Genomic DNA, 16,347 nt, shown 5'->3' with positions numbered 1-16,347 from the left:
GCCACAACCCCAGCCTGTATTTAATATCTTAATCAATATATATTAACTTAAAATTATAATGTCTATTATATTTCATAATTAGAATATTTATGCTTCTATTACTCCTTTAGAAGCCTAAACATTTTCAAGTGTATTTTTTAAACTATTGGGAATCTATGCAAATAAACTAAGAATTAAGAGTTTTAAGGAGGAAGAAAACCAAGTGACTACTAGTGAGTAAAATTCAAATATGAAGTGTATCAAAGCAAATAGCTGAGATTGAAAATATGTTATATGCAGACAAACAAAACACGCAAATGGGAGATAAAAAGGGAAAATAATAAAACTGAAACAACATAGAAAACAACTGGTAGAAAGTCCTAAAAGTCAAAGAGCAGTTTGAAACTGACATGGTTAGAAATTCAGAGTAAGATCTTAATTGAAAAGTATCAAGATGAAACCAACTTCTTAGTAAGAAAATTCCCACAAAATTCCCACAAATACACACAACAATGAAAAAAAATTTGAAAACTTGTATAATAATATTCTAAATGAGGCTCTTCGAACAGAGACAAAGTTATGATACAGAACAAGGTTGGAAAGAAAATAGGAAATTTTCACTCCTAAAAATGATATATATTATATATTAAATCAGTTACAATTAAGCAAATAATTAGTTAGTAAACTCACAGTAGTGATTTTGCCTTTTCTCTTGGCTGGAAGAAATGGGCATGCTCTGATTTGGAGATCTTTAATAGCAGCAGTTATTGTACTATTTTTACTGTCACCTTTACAGCAAATTTCACATTGTGTTGTAATGACCAAGGCAGGAGCATCATTTTTTGTCATGTCAGCCACAAACACAATTTCAGGGTTTTTAATAAGAATATTAACTTCCCATTTCTCTGATTCCTGTACAGGTGCTAAAATAAAAATAATAATTCAACATCTTAAAAATATATGTATTTGTTATATAAGTATTACTTAAAAGTGTTTTATTATTTATGAGAAAAACATGTTTCTCTAAGTACAAAAGGAAAATAAAAGAATCATAGATCCCAAAATAATCTACTCAAAATTTCTCTTTGTTTTTTTGTTTGTTTTTGGTGGCACTGAAGATTAAACCAATGGACTCATGCATACTAAGTACATGCTCATTCAAGCTCCAATTCTTTCATGACTTGGAGAAACACTAACAACTGTGGGACAAAATCTTTACTATTTAAGGGCACAACTGGAACCTAATCTAGATTCCAACTCTCAACCTGATACTCTTTCTACTACATGACATATGTTAAAAAATATAAAAATTATATGTAAAAGCTATTTATCAACAGAACAGAATAAAATACAAATATATTAAATTAAGATATTATCTTTGATCCCAAAAAGATGTGGTTGGTTCTTATTCTCCCTACTTGTTTTCTTTCGGCAACAAATTTGTTCGTATTGTTGCCTGTAGATAAGCAAATTACTTATTCCAATGTAGGTCTCATAATTTTTTAACCCAATATGTATTAGCACTGTCAAAAAAAATACAAACTGCATATACTCTCAGAAAACACATTAAGGGTTTCCTCCTGCTGTGAACAATAAAGATTTTAATTTATTTCTACATTTACTCTGATCATCTAAATGGCTAACCAAGATAAGTGCTATTATAGTATTTCAAAAGTAAAGATATTAAATATTTTAACTGGTAACTAACCTTCTTTAGAAGTCCATGCTTGAACATTGGTCTCTGTAATAGACCCTGCTGTGTATGCCTCCAAAAAGACATTTGCAACTGTCAGCAGGAATTCCACACTTGCACAAATATACATTTCTTGAAAGACTGCATCAGTCACAGAACCATCTCTGATTTTCCTAAACTTAACATCCATCATGTCCTTTTTGTCAAACCCAACTGTCAGTCCTATCATTCTGAAAAACACAATAACAATGCCTACATATGAGCAATTTACAAATAACCAAATACACCAATTAAAACTTTAAGGTCTCTTATTCTTTTACTGAGAACAAATAAGCACTCTGAAGTCATGTCTCCTAGGAAGACCCACAAAGTGCTATAAATAACAGACCTTTAAACTTCTGGAGCATAAATACTTCATAAATTAGAAACTTCATGTTTAAGAAATTATCATTTTTGAAAGTCAGATGCTTTTTCCCATTTATTTTTATTTATTCAATGAATCTATCAACTGTCTAGTAAAAGCATATAACTAAACCAGAACATTTCAAATGTAACATGAATATCATGACTTGACTGAACTGAAGCTCTGAAGCTTCTGAAGATCCTAAGATGTAAATAGAAAGTTAAAATGTAATCCTAAAGGTATGCTCTATACAATATTCCAACAATTTCTAAGGTAAAAATTCAGAATGCTATTATAAACATACCTAGGAGTTGCTTTCTTGATGTGAGGTCTTTTATCATCTAAAATACAGTTTCTTAATGAGAAAGAAGAAAATATTGATTCATCTGTATACATTTTTAAATTACTTGTAATGTTTTCCAACTTAAATTCAGCAAGTTTCAGAGAAGGATCACGAACATCTGTAAAAGCCTCCTGTGGAATAAGAAATCCAAACAGAAATCAGAAAATTAGACAAAAATAGGTTTAAAGTATACTTTATGATATAAACTACTAGAAATTATTATATCTGCTTATCTGAAATATCAAAATTCTCTAATTTCGGGAGTGATGCAGGGGCTAATTCCAGGGCTTTGCACATGTTGAGTATGTACTTTACTGCTGAGCTATATATATATATCCTCTGCTCCAAAATTCTATATTTTCAAAGGACTCTCCAATAAAATGCCAAAAATAATTTATTTTTCACATTATTAGTTATATAAAAGTAATGGCTAATTAAAAATGGATATGGTCAAAATTATTGTCAATTTAAAGTGAAAAGAAGAACACTACAAAACACTACAAAATACACACAGAATATGAACAAGCATTACTGATAAACATTCACATATATAATTTTTCACAAGAAAATGTATTTTCTTTTCTTCCTCAACTTACCTGTTCAGGACCTGGACTATACAGTACCATGGTGAGATAATCAGTTTTGAAACTCATATTTAGTGTTGTCTTAACTTGAGAAGCATGTGAATGTACTTCTACAACAGCAGCTGTTACCACAGTTGCTCCTTGAAAAATTATTGAGTAAGAGAAAAAAATATGAAAAGTAGCTTATTAGAACAACCATGAAATAGATTCAACAAATTAAGATGTTATTCAAGAAAATTAAAAATATTAGAAATTAACATATAGAATTTCTGGCTTGGGATTCTCTGCATAATAATTTGGGAATATTAAACACTCAGCACTCCTGTTTTCTATGAATGCTTCCATTTCTACTTTTATAATTTGGGAATAATAAAACTAACCACAGGGTTTGTTTTGAAGATTAAGTAAATCAGCATGTGTAAAATGTATACTAAAGTTCTTAACAATAAGTAAATAAAGCACCTGTCACATAGTTTAATATTGAAATTTTACTTTTAAAAAATAAGACCAAATAAGATACATTAGATGTTATTTTAAAAATTGTTCCACTAATCGGGACTCAAATATTGTGTTTCCTACATTTAAATTTTAATGAGAATATTATATGTATATGATATATATTAAATGGGCTTATAAGGAAAACACATCAATTCCTAATTCTCATTCAACCCAACTCAAGAGACAAGATCAACATTCCAGGTAATTTATTTCTAATTAAGATAAAATTTACATAAAATGAAATAAATGAATCCTATCCGAACAACTTAATGAGACTTCATAAATGTATACATCCATGTAACCAACCCCCCAACATATGGAACATTTAAATCCCCCCCAAAAGTCTCCTTAATTGATCTTTCCAATCAAATTCCAATATCCCTACCATTCTAATTTCAATCATCATGGATTAATTTTGTCTGTACCTAAATTCTATTTCAATGGAATAATATAGATTGTACCATTTCATGGTTGGCTTCTTTCAGTGAACATAATGTTTCTGAGATTTATTTATGTTACTACATGCATCAGTAGTTCACTTATGGAAGTAATCATGCACTCTGAAAACAGTTTATTCATTCACCTATTGAAAAACATTTGGATTATTTTTAGATTTGGACTTCTATGAATAAATCATTTTGTGTATATACACACTTATTTTGGAATAGGGTGGGGTTAAATACCTAAGTGTGGAGTTACTCTATTATAGGTACGTGTATATTAACTGACAAATTCTTTGTCAAACTGGTTATACTACTTCATATTCCTACAGATCATATGTAAAAGTTTTAGCAATTCCATTTTCTCCATCAACATTTGGCATTGTAAGTCTATTATAATAGTCTGGTAGACTGAAGTTTATCTCATAAAAATTATAATAGCCATTTTTCATGTATTTACTATCCATTTACACATCATCCTCTCTCAAATATCTTATGATAATTATTTTGTTTTCAAAAAGTTGCTATTGTAATTATTGTAATGTATTCTGGGCCTAAGAACCATAACACACCATGAATATGTTTCTTTTTTATTATTAAATTATTTATTTGAATTTGTCATACATTATGACAGAATGCAACTCTTGCATACTACACATACAGAACACAATTTTTCAAGTCACTGATTATACATAAAGTATTTTCACATCATTTGTGCCTTCATACGTGTACTTAGGGTAATGATGTCTAACTTATTCCACCATCATTCCTATCCCCTTGCCCCACCTCCTTTCCCCTCCCTCCCCTTTGCCTTTCATTACCTTGATACTATCTTTGATGATGAAAAATTTTGATAGTCTATATATAAAGTTTCTCTTTTATGATTGGTGCTTTTGCATCTACCTAGGATATCTTTGGCTATCATATGATCAATGAAGATAATCTTTCATGTTTTCTTCCATTAGTTTAAAGTTTTAGCTTTCAAATTTACATTTTTCATCCATTTCAAATTATATTTTGTATGTAGTGTAAACGGATAAGTTTTCAGTTTTTCCCACATTTACCCACTTGTGACAATATCATTGTTAAAAAGCCTAACCTTTCCATATTTAATACAATCTCAAAAATCAACTAACTATATTTGTGTATCTACTAGACTCTATTGTCTTCCGATCTATATGTCTGGATTTTGCCAGCAGTATGTATCTCCATTGTTAACAAATTTATAGCAAGTTTTAAAATTAGAGTAAATCTTTGGTCTTCTTTTGCAATGTTGTTTTCAAACTGTTCCTGGTTTTTAGCATTTCCATATAAAGTTTAAAAGCAAATTTTCGATTTCTATTAAAATGAAGTCTGACAAGGATTATGCTGAATCTACAATGCTCCAAAACCATACACTTCTCCATCATATTTAAATCATTTAGTTTCTCTCACCAGTCAGTATAGAGGACTTGCATAATTTCTGTAAACTTCTTCCCATGTGTGACTTTTGATGCTACTATAAATAATGTTTTTAAAAAATTTATTTTTCAACTGTTACTGAAGATATTTATAAATTGCATCTTGTATCCTGTTAAAATGCTAAATTTATTTACTGATCCTAGAAATTTGCTAAACACTTCTTAGTGTTTTCTACATGATGGGTCAAGGTGAGACAAAAGGCAGTGTTATTTTCCTTTATTCTATTAATCCTTTCCTCAGCCTTACTGTTTTGTAATTGTCTGCTAGAAAAATAATGACATGAATGGTGACTGTGCACATTCTTGCCTTGATCCTTTTTTTGGGGGGGGGATACTTTCAATATTTTGTCAAAAAAATATGTATGCCTCTCAAGTTTTTAGTTTTTAAATAGGTGCTGAATTTTGTCAAATGTACTTTGTGCATAACTCGAGATGATCATATGATCGACCCACTGCCTTTAGTCTTTTAATTTGTTCAATTACATTTATTTTCAGTGTTAAACCAACTGTCACCCAGGATAATTATCACTTGAGATGAACTTTCTTCATATCTTTATTATTAAATTCAATATTATGTTGTAGCTAGCATTCACTGTCATGAAATTATTCATAATATTCACTCATTATCCTGTTAGTGGTCTGTAAGTAATCTATTTAAATCTTATATTGAGAATTTATATTTGTGGGGACAAGTGCATAGAGTACTGCATACATGGCATATGTTAAGAGTATCTGAGTGGCAGGCCACTCCCCTGTGCTAGGCCCACGAGCAGCAGGCCAATTACTTGGTAGGCACAACCCTGGGCATGAGGCCATGTGTTGCAGTCCCTGTGCTTGCTCCACAGCCCTCTCCTGGACTGGTCACTGCAAGGACAGTTAGCAAGAAATTGTATTGGTGGCTGCATATAATCTACTTAGCTATTGCCTGAGTATATATACATGGTAACTGCACAATAAAATCAGACCGGCTTCCTGCTTGGTCTCTGGAGGTCTTGATTAGCGACTCCACAGCCACACTCTCTTCTACCCTGTTCTGTGGACTTCCTCACTGGACGAGAGAGAGCCCAAAGATCTGTTCATTAGTCTTTCTAGGGGTTTTTCAATTTTATTAGTCCTACCATTAAAGCTATTAAATTGACTTAAATTTCTCTATTTTTCATCTGTTCTCTTTTGTTTTTTCTATTCTTATTTCTGTCTTCCTTTTATTTACTTTGGGTTTATTTTTCTAGTTTCTTGAGGTAAAAAATTTGATGTCTGATTTTAATCTTATTCTTCTTTAATATAATTCTTTATAGCTACAAATATCTTTCAGCATTGCTTAAGTTGTAGTTCACAAATTTTTTCATATTTTATGTTGATCATTATTCAGTTCAAATGACATAGGTATAAAAATTTCCAGAAGAAAATTATTAAAATAACAATATATTCTAACCTTTATTTCTTGTGCCATCAATTTTAAATATTATCTTCATAATCCCGATTATTTATATATTGTTTCATTCACCTGTCATATCTTCCTCTCCAGATTTAATTTAGTTCTGTCTTTACTTCCATATTATTATGGTTAATAACATTTGCTTATTTATATACTCTTTCTCTGTTTTCCCTTGCCCTCCAAACCATTATACCAAGAGCTAACTTTTAATAGGTCACAGCAAGGGAGCTGCTCTGCTAGGTAAGAAATCCTAACTTAGAAGAAGGTCATCTACAAATGGTTTGGCACCTACATAGTCTTTCATGTATTGTTGCACTACGTAGTATTTTTCAGTGAAGAGATTTATAGTTTATTATAATACTGCCTCTGGAACTTTAGCTACACTGGTGCATCTCTCAAAAATGAAAATTCTTCTTTCCCATTCTAACAGTAGCTAAAAAATCATGGAAAATTCAGCATACTATATTTCTGCATTACAATATACAGATTTCTTTCTTAAAAACAGAAAACTTACCATTCTGTCTATGCCACTTATAAAATATAGTTAAGTCCTCATTATGTACAATTTATGCTACTTTTATTAAGATATAGGGCATAATTCTACCTAACTTTTCTTCTTCTTCTTCTTTTTTTTTTTTTTGTTCATTAAATAGTCTCGGTTCCTTTTTAATGAAAACCAAATTATGTACAATTTATGCTACTTTTATTAGGATATAGGACATAATTCTACCTAACTTTTCTTCTTCTTCTTCTTTTCTATTTTTTTTTTTTTTTGTTGTTGTTGTTGTTCATTAAATAGTCTCGGTTCCTTTTTAATGAAGACCAAGTACTTCCAGCCTAGTCACTTATATAATTTTGGGATTTCTTTAAAATGTACTCCTGGGTAGAACCATTATTGTTTGATCCCATATTTTCCTTTTTCTGATTCCTAGTTTACCTTGCTGGAACATATTTTTAAACTCAATTTTTTAGGTGTGGATATTTGGGAGTTTGAGTACATTTTTTTAATATGTATTTTTTAGTTATAGTTGGACCAATACCTTTATTTCACTTATTTATTTTTATGTGGTACTAAGGTTCCAACTCAGAGTGCGAAGAGAGTGCTCTACCACTGAGTCAGAACCCCAGCCCAGAGTACACTTTAATCAATGAAAAATCTAAGAATTCTTTTGTTTTCACATTTTAGATGATGGTTTGGCCATATACAGAATCCTAGCTTTAAAACCAGTTTTCTCAGAATTCTGAAATATTGCTCTATTTTCACCTATTATCCAGATTCCCAACTTATCAAGTTCTACTGATAATGCAAAAGCAATACACCCCCCCATACACACACACAATCAATAATCTAGTCATTTGTTTCCCAAGCCCCTAGTAGGCAGGCTGTTTCTTTTTTTCTCATAACTTTTAAAATCTTACATTTTTGGTTCTGATAGTTAAAAAAAGGAAATTTTTTTTACATGGGGAGACATAGTTTACTCAAGCTGCTTAAAATCTGGTAGATTCTTTATAAGAGTTGACTTGATATTTTACTTAAATACAGAGTTTAATACATATTTGGAAGCTTTCATTCTCTCAGATATTTCCCCTGCAGTATTTATTATTCTGGAATTGGGCTTTCTGAACTGAAGCAACACTTTTTCATCCCTGTGTTTTGGGGACTTATAGTTTATTATGATACTACCTCTGCTGCTACAGTTTCGATAAAGCAACTCTCTAAAATAGAATGTGAGAGAAGAGAATTTCTTTATTTTAGAGAATTGCTAACAGTGGCTCAATTATGCAAAATTTAGTATGCTACACTTCTGCACTATAAGTATATACTGTTCAATTATTTATTTTAGAAAACACTAATGTATTTATTTTTTCTTTCATGCTTGTGCTCTTGTGATTTTCCTCAAATCTGACCATTTATGTTTAACAATAAAGGACTGTGTTGATTAGATAGTAAGGATGGGTTTCCAGTACTGCTGTAAATGTAAGGTTATTTTTGTGTAAGGATTCTCCAGGTGGTAAAGCTATATAATACCTCAGGGCTTTGAAAATGTAGACATCATGGATTAGTAGGTTTTACTTTATGGTAGGTAGGTTTGGGGATCTCCAAATTGTACAATGAAGATAACATTTCATTATTGTGCATCAAAATCATCTTAGCATTCCTAACTAACCCAATTTTTCACATGCTAGTACTGAACTTAGCACCCAGCTATATTCCACATAGCACTTTGGATCTAACACTGGAAAACAACTTTCTAAGTTATGATTCCTTCTATCCTATTTTTCAGCCATTTATCTTGAAAACATATGTTAAAACCCATCATTTACAATGATCATCTTTCTATATACACTCATAATATTTTGATATTCCTAATACCATTGTATACTATTATAAAGATAAGGGAGAGGGTTGCAAGCAGATGGAAGGACCTATAGGAAAGCTGAGAAAAAAATAACAAAACAGAACTAGAAATTTTAATTCAAAGGATAAATATCAACAGAATGACTAATAAAAGAGATAATTTATGAATGTCTAAATGGAATTAGAGCATTAGAAAGAGATTTATTAATCCTATGAGAAGAAGAAAGAGAAAGGAAAAGGAAAGAAAGAGAGGAGAAAGGAAAAAAGGAATAGAAGAAAGGAGAAAAGAGGGAGATGGGGCAGGGGACAAAGGAGAGGAAGGGGAGAATAAATAGAGAGAGGACAGAAAGCATGAAAAGGGGGAGCTAATTTAAGGTTAACTTACCTCCTGAATGGTATGAAGCATTAGCTACTCCATTAGAATTGCCAGAGTGGTCTTTCACACTAGCAGGTGAGGCATTAACATCTTCATACCATAAGTTGCCATATAATGTTTTAAAAATAGTAGTCATATCTTCTTGACTAAGAATAAACTATTTAAAAAAATAATTTAGGAAAATAAAAAAAGGAAAATACAAGGAAAAATGTTATGGGCCAGGGTAAGGCAATGACCAAACAGACTCCATTTTACCCTGAGACTCCATATCATGTAAGAAATGCTTCTCCCATGGGAAAGCCCCAACTCTGTACCCATCAATAGTTACCTAGCAATTCTTATACAATGTAAAATCGTTCTCTTTGCTTTCTATATTTCTAGGGCAATGTACCTTGTTAGAGATTAACCGTCTAGACTTTAGTAACTATTCTCTAACTTGTATTCAACTAGGATCATTTTGACCCACTTCCTTTCTGCTTGCCTGCTGCTATGCCAACCTGGAAAGTCTTGTGGGAAATACCAAAGTACCCATTGTACTGTCTCGTTAACTGCACAATTCAGCTTCTGTACTTTCTTGCTTATATTGGCTAAACCCTCAAACGTCCGTTTTGTGGGTTTTTTGTTTTTGTTTTTGGCTTAAATATGAGGCCAACTGAAGGTAGGCACGTCACTCTGACCATCTTGCTTTTAGAGAGTTAGAGTGTCTGCTGGTTGCCAGCAATAAAAGCTTAATTAGAATGGCAATGTGTGGTCTGAGAGTTATTTGAGGGTCTCGGTATTGGTATAACAACAACAACAACAAAAAGATTTGTTCTTTTTAATACCCCTATATCCTTCCCTTAAAATTCTCATGTAAGAAAAATGAAAAACTTATTTAATTTTAGCTCTCTAACTGAAATTTAGATTAAAATTTTAATGTATAAGAACATTCAGTTTTCTAAATGCCATGTGATCTTTAGGAATTTGTGAAATACACAACTAAATTAGATAACTACTGCCAGTGAACTACTTGTTATGAATGTACCAAATAATCCAGTAATTTTAAACCTTTAAAATGAACTTTCATTGGTCAGTAGTTATCCAATACTTTGGACATTTTTGATTATTAATCATCTATTTTATAAAAGATAGAACAGCCAAAATAACAGTATATTTGTGTGATGAAATATATAATGTGTTTTGCATGAATTATTTTATTTCAATCTCACAAAAGTCTTAAGTATGTGAAATATAATCCTGATTTTATAAGAAAATAAACCTAAACAGTTAAGTAAAATGCTTAAGTTCACATAAACTTCAATAACTCCCTCACAGTTAACTTCAAACCCCACATGTTTTGAAATTAACCTATACCAACACCATAAGACCTATTATGAGAGATATAGTGGTTAATTGTATGTACACACAAAGGTATGGTATGTTTCATTAGTTTGGTTCACAGTAGCTAAATATCTTGTCAAATATTATTCTAGACATTCTTCTAAAGTTTTTTGTTAGATGAGATTAACATTTAAATCAGTAGATTTTGAGCAAATGAGACTCCTTTCCATGACAGAGTTGGCCTCATCCAATCAGTTGAATGCATTCCCTAGAAAGAAGACTGACCCCTTTCAAGCAAGAATTTTGCTGCAGGCTACCTTCAGACTGCTGCAACTTCAACATTTTCCTGTGCCTTCTATTGGCCTACCTTGTACCTTTTGAACTTGTTAGCCTCCACATCATATGCACCAATTTCTTAAGCTAAATCTCTCCCTTTTACCCCTACCACACCATTCCTATTATTTATTTCTTTGGAGAACCATGAATAAAGTAGCAGCATTTATATGAAAAAAAAATTAGTTTTAAATTGATGTATGTGATCAAGACAATTTTTTTAATTGTGAAATTGTGACTTACTTCTAAACTTGTCAAAACTGTTTTTATTTCTGGTTGTAAAAAGCTAAAGGGATTTTAATTACACAAAATTTTACAGTTGTATTGAAATCAGGCTTCCTTTGACTGTACTTCATCTAGTTTTTAAGATAAAGTCCATATATACTTTACTCATGCTGCCTGTTTTTTTTTAAACTTTCGTTCATTCTCTTTTTACTCATGACACTATCTTGTGCTCATTATGGTGCAAGCATTGCAAAAAATAATATGCTCATATAAATTAGTTAACTGAAATTAAATGTTAGAACTTTTAAATCATTTCTTTCAATTAGTACAGTACAATGAAGTCCCCTCAAATACTGACTTTTAATCCTAACTCTTCAATCTAGACAGCAGCTCACTGGAAGAAGCTAGAAGAATTGTAAGGATTGCAAGACCGCTGATGTATGGCTCCTACAAGTCAGGGCAGGCAGAAATCAAAAGTTGTTGTACTTGGTCTGCATGCATGAGACTAAATGACTTCATTCCAGCTTCTCTCTGACAGAGAATAAGGTCCTAGGGTATAAACATAAGATCCAAAAGGGATAAAATATGTGGGCTGTGGAGTGAGCTACGGCAATACTTGCTAATTGTTCAGGTGAATCAGGGTAGGGGAAGACTGAACTTCCTCCTAGTGAATCTGCCCCAGAAGGCACCCAGGTATTTGCAGGTGATCTGCAGCATCACATGAATATTCTGCATGAAGTCTCCCCTGAGAACAGTGAGCGAAAACAAAATCTCTGTTGCCACATGAAAATCTGCCTAATAACACAGTGGGGTGTGGATCTCCCTGCATTCTGGGTAGAATATGCTATTTATGTTTTTTAAGTTTCTATCTGTTCTCTTACCAATATAAAGAGACTTTAAATATTTCAAATATTTATCTGAAGACACCATCCATCCCCAACCCTATACTTACTAAGAGCTTAAAGACTTTCAGTAGACACCATCACATTTTAAACACTGTATATAATTTTGACTTAAAAAGTCTGAAATCTCAAAAGTGATGGTTTTCTCTTTTTGAATAAAAATTTATAGAAAGGAAAACTGGGGATGGAAGGCGGGGAAGGATCTAAGTAGATTTCTTAAAGAATAAACAGAGTATATGTTGCTGTCACTTCAGTAAAGCATGTGATAATAGTTTTGACTTCAATCCTGTCAAAAGGGAAAAATAAGGACTTGTGGGTGGTGTGTTAGAGATCTGCAAAGTAATGTCAATGAACAGACAAAGCTATAACTAAGGTGATGACAACATTTACCATTTTCACCTTCAACCTCCCCACTCGTCTAGACATTTTCTTCCTTTAACTTCTTTTTTATAGGTTATTTCATATTTTATCATAGCTTTAAATATTATATGCTGATAACTTATCAAATAATATTTCCAGCCTAGACCTTTCCACTAAATTCTCCATGAATACAACTAATTGACTGTTTCCTTCATGGAATTTATCACAATTTATAACTATTTTAAATACGTGTCCATTCACTTTTTACTATCTAACTACTGCATATTCCAGATCACCATCACCACCAACCACTGCCTTAGACTTGTAAGTTACATGAAGTAAAATGTCATATCTTCTTTGTCACTATATCTCCAGCACCTAACACAAGGCTTCACAAACAGTAAGTATTTACATTTGTATTTACATTTTAACTGGCAGCAAATCCTTAAATTAGAGTATCTGTTAAAAGAGCAAACGAAGAATATTAAAAAATTCTAGACTAATAAGTCACAATTTCCCTTCTGACCGAACTGATTATATAAAAATTCTACCCAAAAAAGTTCTTATACTCCTAAGCAACATTTCCCTTGAAAAACAACAACAAAAAAAACAAAAACAGAAATCAAAGAGCAACCAGAATGTTACCTCCATAGGTTTTAGCTGAGCATTTACATTAAAACAAGGAACTTCTTGGTACCATTCCCAGGACATATTTCGCTCAACAACCACTTCAAGATTTAATGGAAGTAATAGGTCCAGTACTTCCTGGTATGCATCATTAAAATACTGAGACCTGTAAATAGAAACAAAATTTCTATGAATTGTTTCATATATAGTCAGATGAGAGTGGAGGGACAAAGATTAACTTATATAAACTTCTATATAAAAGAGAAATCAATAAATTTTGGGGATGAAGAAACTCTGTTGGGCTACATTTTACATATCAACATGAGAGATGTTCTGTCCCTATAGAAACAAAGGTGAGTTTATCTGATAAATTAATTTTTTAAATAGCATTTTACAATGTGGTAAAAAGTGACAAAAAATACTCGCTGTATACCAAATCCAGAACTATCTCTATAAAATCAGTAAACAACCATTACATAAAACCACATTATAAAAACATTTTACTACACTGATTCAGATATGTAGCAGAATACTGCATATTTCCTTACTTTAAAAAGAAATAAAGTTGTACCATATGAAATTTCTATTTCTATGGATCAAAATAGCTGAGTATGTACAATTTTATATAAAGCTGAACCATATTTGGTTTTCCAAGTACTGATAAAAGTAGGATTGGTGCTCAAGAATCAAGAAGAGATCCGGTCACTGAATTCCTTTATTAGATATGAAGTGTACCTCAAAGCTCACATGTAAGAAAATGCAAGAAAGTTCAGAGGTAAAATGATTAGATTATGAGAATTGTGATCCAGTCAGTGGAATAATCCACTAAAAAGGATTAACTGGGTTCAATGACAGAAATTAAATGGGTTGTATCTGAAGATAGTAAGGCATGGCTAGAGGAGGCAGGTCACTGGGGACATGCCTTTGGGATTTATATTTTGTCCCTGTTGAGCAGAGCTCTCTCTCTGCATCTTGATTGCCGTGTCTTGAGCTGTTTCCTCCTCCATATCTCAGCCATAATCTATTGCCTCATTTCAAGCCTAAAGCAATGGAGTCAGCCATCTATGAACATAAACCTCTGAAACCAGGAGACCCAAATAAACTTTTTCATGTTTCTTGTCGGTCTTTGTGAAAAGTAACAAAAAAGCTGACTAAAATACCCTTCAAGGACAATATGACCATAGAAGCTTCCTATTGTATCTTCAAGTGACAATCTCAAACAATTAGTAATGTATTTATAATTTAACTGACAGCAAATCCTTAAATTAGAATATCAGGATACTACTGTAATTTTAGCTATTGTTTATACAATGGGAAAGAAATATGGGAATCATCAAGGATCTCTCAGAATGTCTAGTTATCAAACCAATTGATGAATGGAATAGAGTGGCATTATACTTATCCATGAATGCATGCTTGCAATCTCCAACTTAACTGTAATAAAATAAGGAATCTAAAAACTCTATAGGGTAATACTGCATATTCAACTTTAATGGCTATATATCATAACATAGAGCTAAGTCCTTAGTCATTTAATCAGCCTTCTATCATGAAAAAATGTTATCTCCAGTTCTTCACTGTAATAAAAACTTGGATCATAACCTTCAAAATATTTGAGTAAATAAACTATAAGAAACATAAATACTAAATTAAAACATTATTTCCTCTGGAAAAATCTTTTGTATTAATATTACTCTACATCTTGGGGCTAGATAATTTGGCTATGTGTGCCTACAAGTACTTTGAACTTTTTCTATCAAAGTATTTCATATAATGCATTTTAATGTATATAGTTCACTTATGAGTTTCAATTATAGTGAAAACTTCATGGGAAGGCACTGGACTATGTTTATCTTATTCTTTGTTGTGTTACTAGTATTAGTTCAGATTATTGGCATAAGTAATATAATTAATAAATATTTGCTAAACTGTATTCAAGAAATTGGATTAAGATATATACAACAATATAAAGAACTTGTTGTCCTTGCTTATGTGGAAAAAAGTAGTATATTTGCACAAACCAATTACTTTTTTAAAGGTATTTCAGGAAAAAGTGATTGCACTCTAGTTGAACAATTCTATTTGTAAGAATTCAACCTACAGAAATGAATTGTCCAAAAAAAGTAAAGGAGATGATCATATCAGTACTGATAAACAAACAAAAAAACAATCATCATTATAGTGTTATAAAATCAAAAAGAAATTGAATCAATTTAAATTCTGAACAAACTTTTTTTAAAAAACTAAGTAATAAACTATTAAGAAAAAATTATGCATTCAAAATAAAAACATGGAAAAATACAGCCTGTTGTTAGAAAAAAGCAATTTACAACACAAACCACACAATATAATCCTAATTTTACTGAAGTTAAATATATATACAAATAAAATGAACTGTAACAAAAAGACCAAATTGTTAGCAGTTATTTTGGGATATTCAAGAGATTGTTAACAATCTTTTACACTCATTATCAATAAAGTTAACCATTTTGGAGATAAAATAATAAATATTATGATTATTACAGACAATTGTGGGCTCTTGTTAAACACAAGCAATCTATTTTACCAATAGATTCACACCTCATTTACATCTACCATTTCTTTAAAACAAACAACACATGATGAAATGAAAGTATAAATATTCTATTTTAGCAATGGAAACTTACAGTTCAAACTCTCCAGGTTATTGAACCACTTGAAACTTCAAGGTATTAATGCATATTATAGCCTACTAATAAAACAAAAATCTCTTATCTTAGTATTTTCCTATAATTTCCAAAATCCCTGGACTTAGATAACAAATCATTCAACATTTTCCAACTGTCTTCACTAACTATATCATTCATTTCTTATCTTAACTGAAACCTGGCTTTCCAAGAAGTTCTATAAACAGAAGTCAGTTTTTCTCCAATAACCTGCCTATCTCAGGGTAAGAAAAATAATTTTTCTTAATTTGTGATGATGCCTCCCACCTCTCACTGTTCCTTTAAGAATAACAAGACCCAGGTTT

The 16,347-nt window shown here is 31.4% G+C and overlaps 1 protein-coding gene across 2 annotated transcripts in view; it reads right to left on the bottom strand.

Annotated features, from left to right (window-relative positions):
- Vps13a (vacuolar protein sorting 13 homolog A) overlaps positions 1 to 16,347 on the bottom strand; it is a 259,461-nt gene that overhangs the window by 118,823 nt on the left and 124,291 nt on the right. For both annotated transcript variants that reach the window (XM_076846072.2, XM_076846073.2), the window contains exons 34-39: positions 13,356 to 13,503; positions 9,580 to 9,727; positions 3,015 to 3,142; positions 2,380 to 2,549; positions 1,688 to 1,902; positions 670 to 902 (exon numbers count right to left, since the gene is read on the bottom strand). In XM_076846072.2, the coding sequence (XP_076702187.1) occupies positions 670 to 902; positions 1,688 to 1,902; positions 2,380 to 2,549; positions 3,015 to 3,142; positions 9,580 to 9,727; positions 13,356 to 13,503 (1,042 nt within the window). The remainder of the gene's footprint in view (positions 1 to 669; positions 903 to 1,687; positions 1,903 to 2,379; positions 2,550 to 3,014; positions 3,143 to 9,579; positions 9,728 to 13,355; positions 13,504 to 16,347) is intronic.

Source organism: Callospermophilus lateralis, chromosome 2 (genome assembly GCF_048772815.1).
Source record: "Callospermophilus lateralis isolate mCalLat2 chromosome 2, mCalLat2.hap1, whole genome shotgun sequence".
Lineage (NCBI taxonomy): Eukaryota > Metazoa > Chordata > Mammalia > Rodentia > Sciuridae > Callospermophilus > Callospermophilus lateralis.
The sequence above is the reverse complement of the archived record's forward strand: the minus strand, read 5'-3'. Positions and strand labels throughout refer to the sequence as shown.